The sequence below is a fragment of the Galeopterus variegatus genome, unplaced genomic scaffold, assembly GCF_000696425.1.
Source record: "Galeopterus variegatus unplaced genomic scaffold, G_variegatus-3.0.2 Scaffold174, whole genome shotgun sequence".
NCBI lineage: Eukaryota > Metazoa > Chordata > Mammalia > Dermoptera > Cynocephalidae > Galeopterus > Galeopterus variegatus.
Genome location: NW_007726285.1, coordinates 842498 through 843797, shown reverse-complemented (window position 1 = coordinate 843797; position 1300 = coordinate 842498). Strand labels below are relative to the sequence as shown.

The 1300-nt window shown below is 50.0% G+C and overlaps 1 protein-coding gene across 1 annotated transcript in view; it reads right to left on the bottom strand.

Moving 5' to 3' along the window:
• TCF25 (transcription factor 25 (basic helix-loop-helix)) overlaps positions 1 to 1300 on the bottom strand; it is a 44355-nt gene that overhangs the window by 13522 nt on the left and 29533 nt on the right. The window contains 1 exon segment of the mRNA XM_008563488.1: positions 683 to 776. Coding sequence (XP_008561710.1) covers positions 683 to 776 — 94 coding nt within the window.

Genomic DNA, 1300 nt, shown 5'->3' with positions numbered 1-1300 from the left:
AACCTTTTGCAAATTGCATTATGGAATGTCACTTTGCTTGTTTGACTGATGTTACCAGCCTTTATTGTTAAACTATAATTGGCCATAACCCCATCTATGTTCTTTTCCTGTAACTTGAGAATAAATGCGGGACGAGAACCCCAGTTCATGGTTAATTTCCCAAAAGGAAGGAATGCCTCGCTGTTGAGGGTTCCAGGATATTAACCCGTTTGGGGTCTCTCACTGCCTGGAAGAGATGGGCTTTGAGTAATCCTTTGCGGCTCTGTCACCTAGGGGAAGAAAGGTGACAAATCCATGGGAGACAAAGCAACATATGACCAGAGAAATGGGCTGAACAGGAGTGTGAGGGAGATGGGGCGTGGGCGAGGCCTGCAGACAGACAGCTGTGCCATCCTGGCCAGACAGTGAGGGCTGGTGCTAGGAGTGGCTTTAGGGGCAGAAGTTCTGAGAGAAGCTCCACATGTGATCACTCAATCCCAGGGAACAAGGATCAGGCTGAATCTGAGCTGCTCATTGATTTAAGAATCAGGATACACTCCTGCAAAGCATTCTAGAATATTCTAATCTTGCTGGGATGGATCCTTTCCTTCAGGGCCCTGGCCCACCCTTGGGGCTAGTCACCAAGTGGCCCTCACCGTGCCTCACTGGCAGGAGGAAGGGAGGTCAGGGTGGCTGCGCTCACCTGTTCTCAGGTCTACGGTAATCCAGCCTGCAGGTCCCACTGGTGAGACTGAACAACGGGTGGAAGGCACACTCCATGCTGTATAGTGCTCGCTCTGTGGGCCAGAGAAACACCGGGGGGTGTGTCACAGCTACTGCAGCAACTACAACCCCCTCTTCTGATGACTGGCAACAAGGAAAGGTCTGGAAGGATCCTGGAAACTGTGAGGGCATGACCCCCTGAGCATCCCTGATGCCACAAAGTTCACTTCAACCACAGACCTGTGGGCCTGAGTTGGAAACACCTTCAACTCCATGAAGCATGGCAGATGCTGTATCCTGGGGATACTGTGTATCCATGCGTGTAATGCAAACATGAGTCCACACAAAACCTACACACGCATGTTCATAGCAGCACTATTCACAATGGCCAGAAAGTGGAAACAGCCCAGGTGTCACCAATTGAAGATGGACACACACGCTGTAGTCCACCAACACAGCAGAATATCATTCAGACATGACAAGGATAAAGTGCTGACCCATGCCATGAAGTGAACATCGGAAACACTATGGCGAGTGAAAGCCAGACACAAAAGACCACAACCTGCAGGATTCTATTTACATGAAATGTCCAGAACAG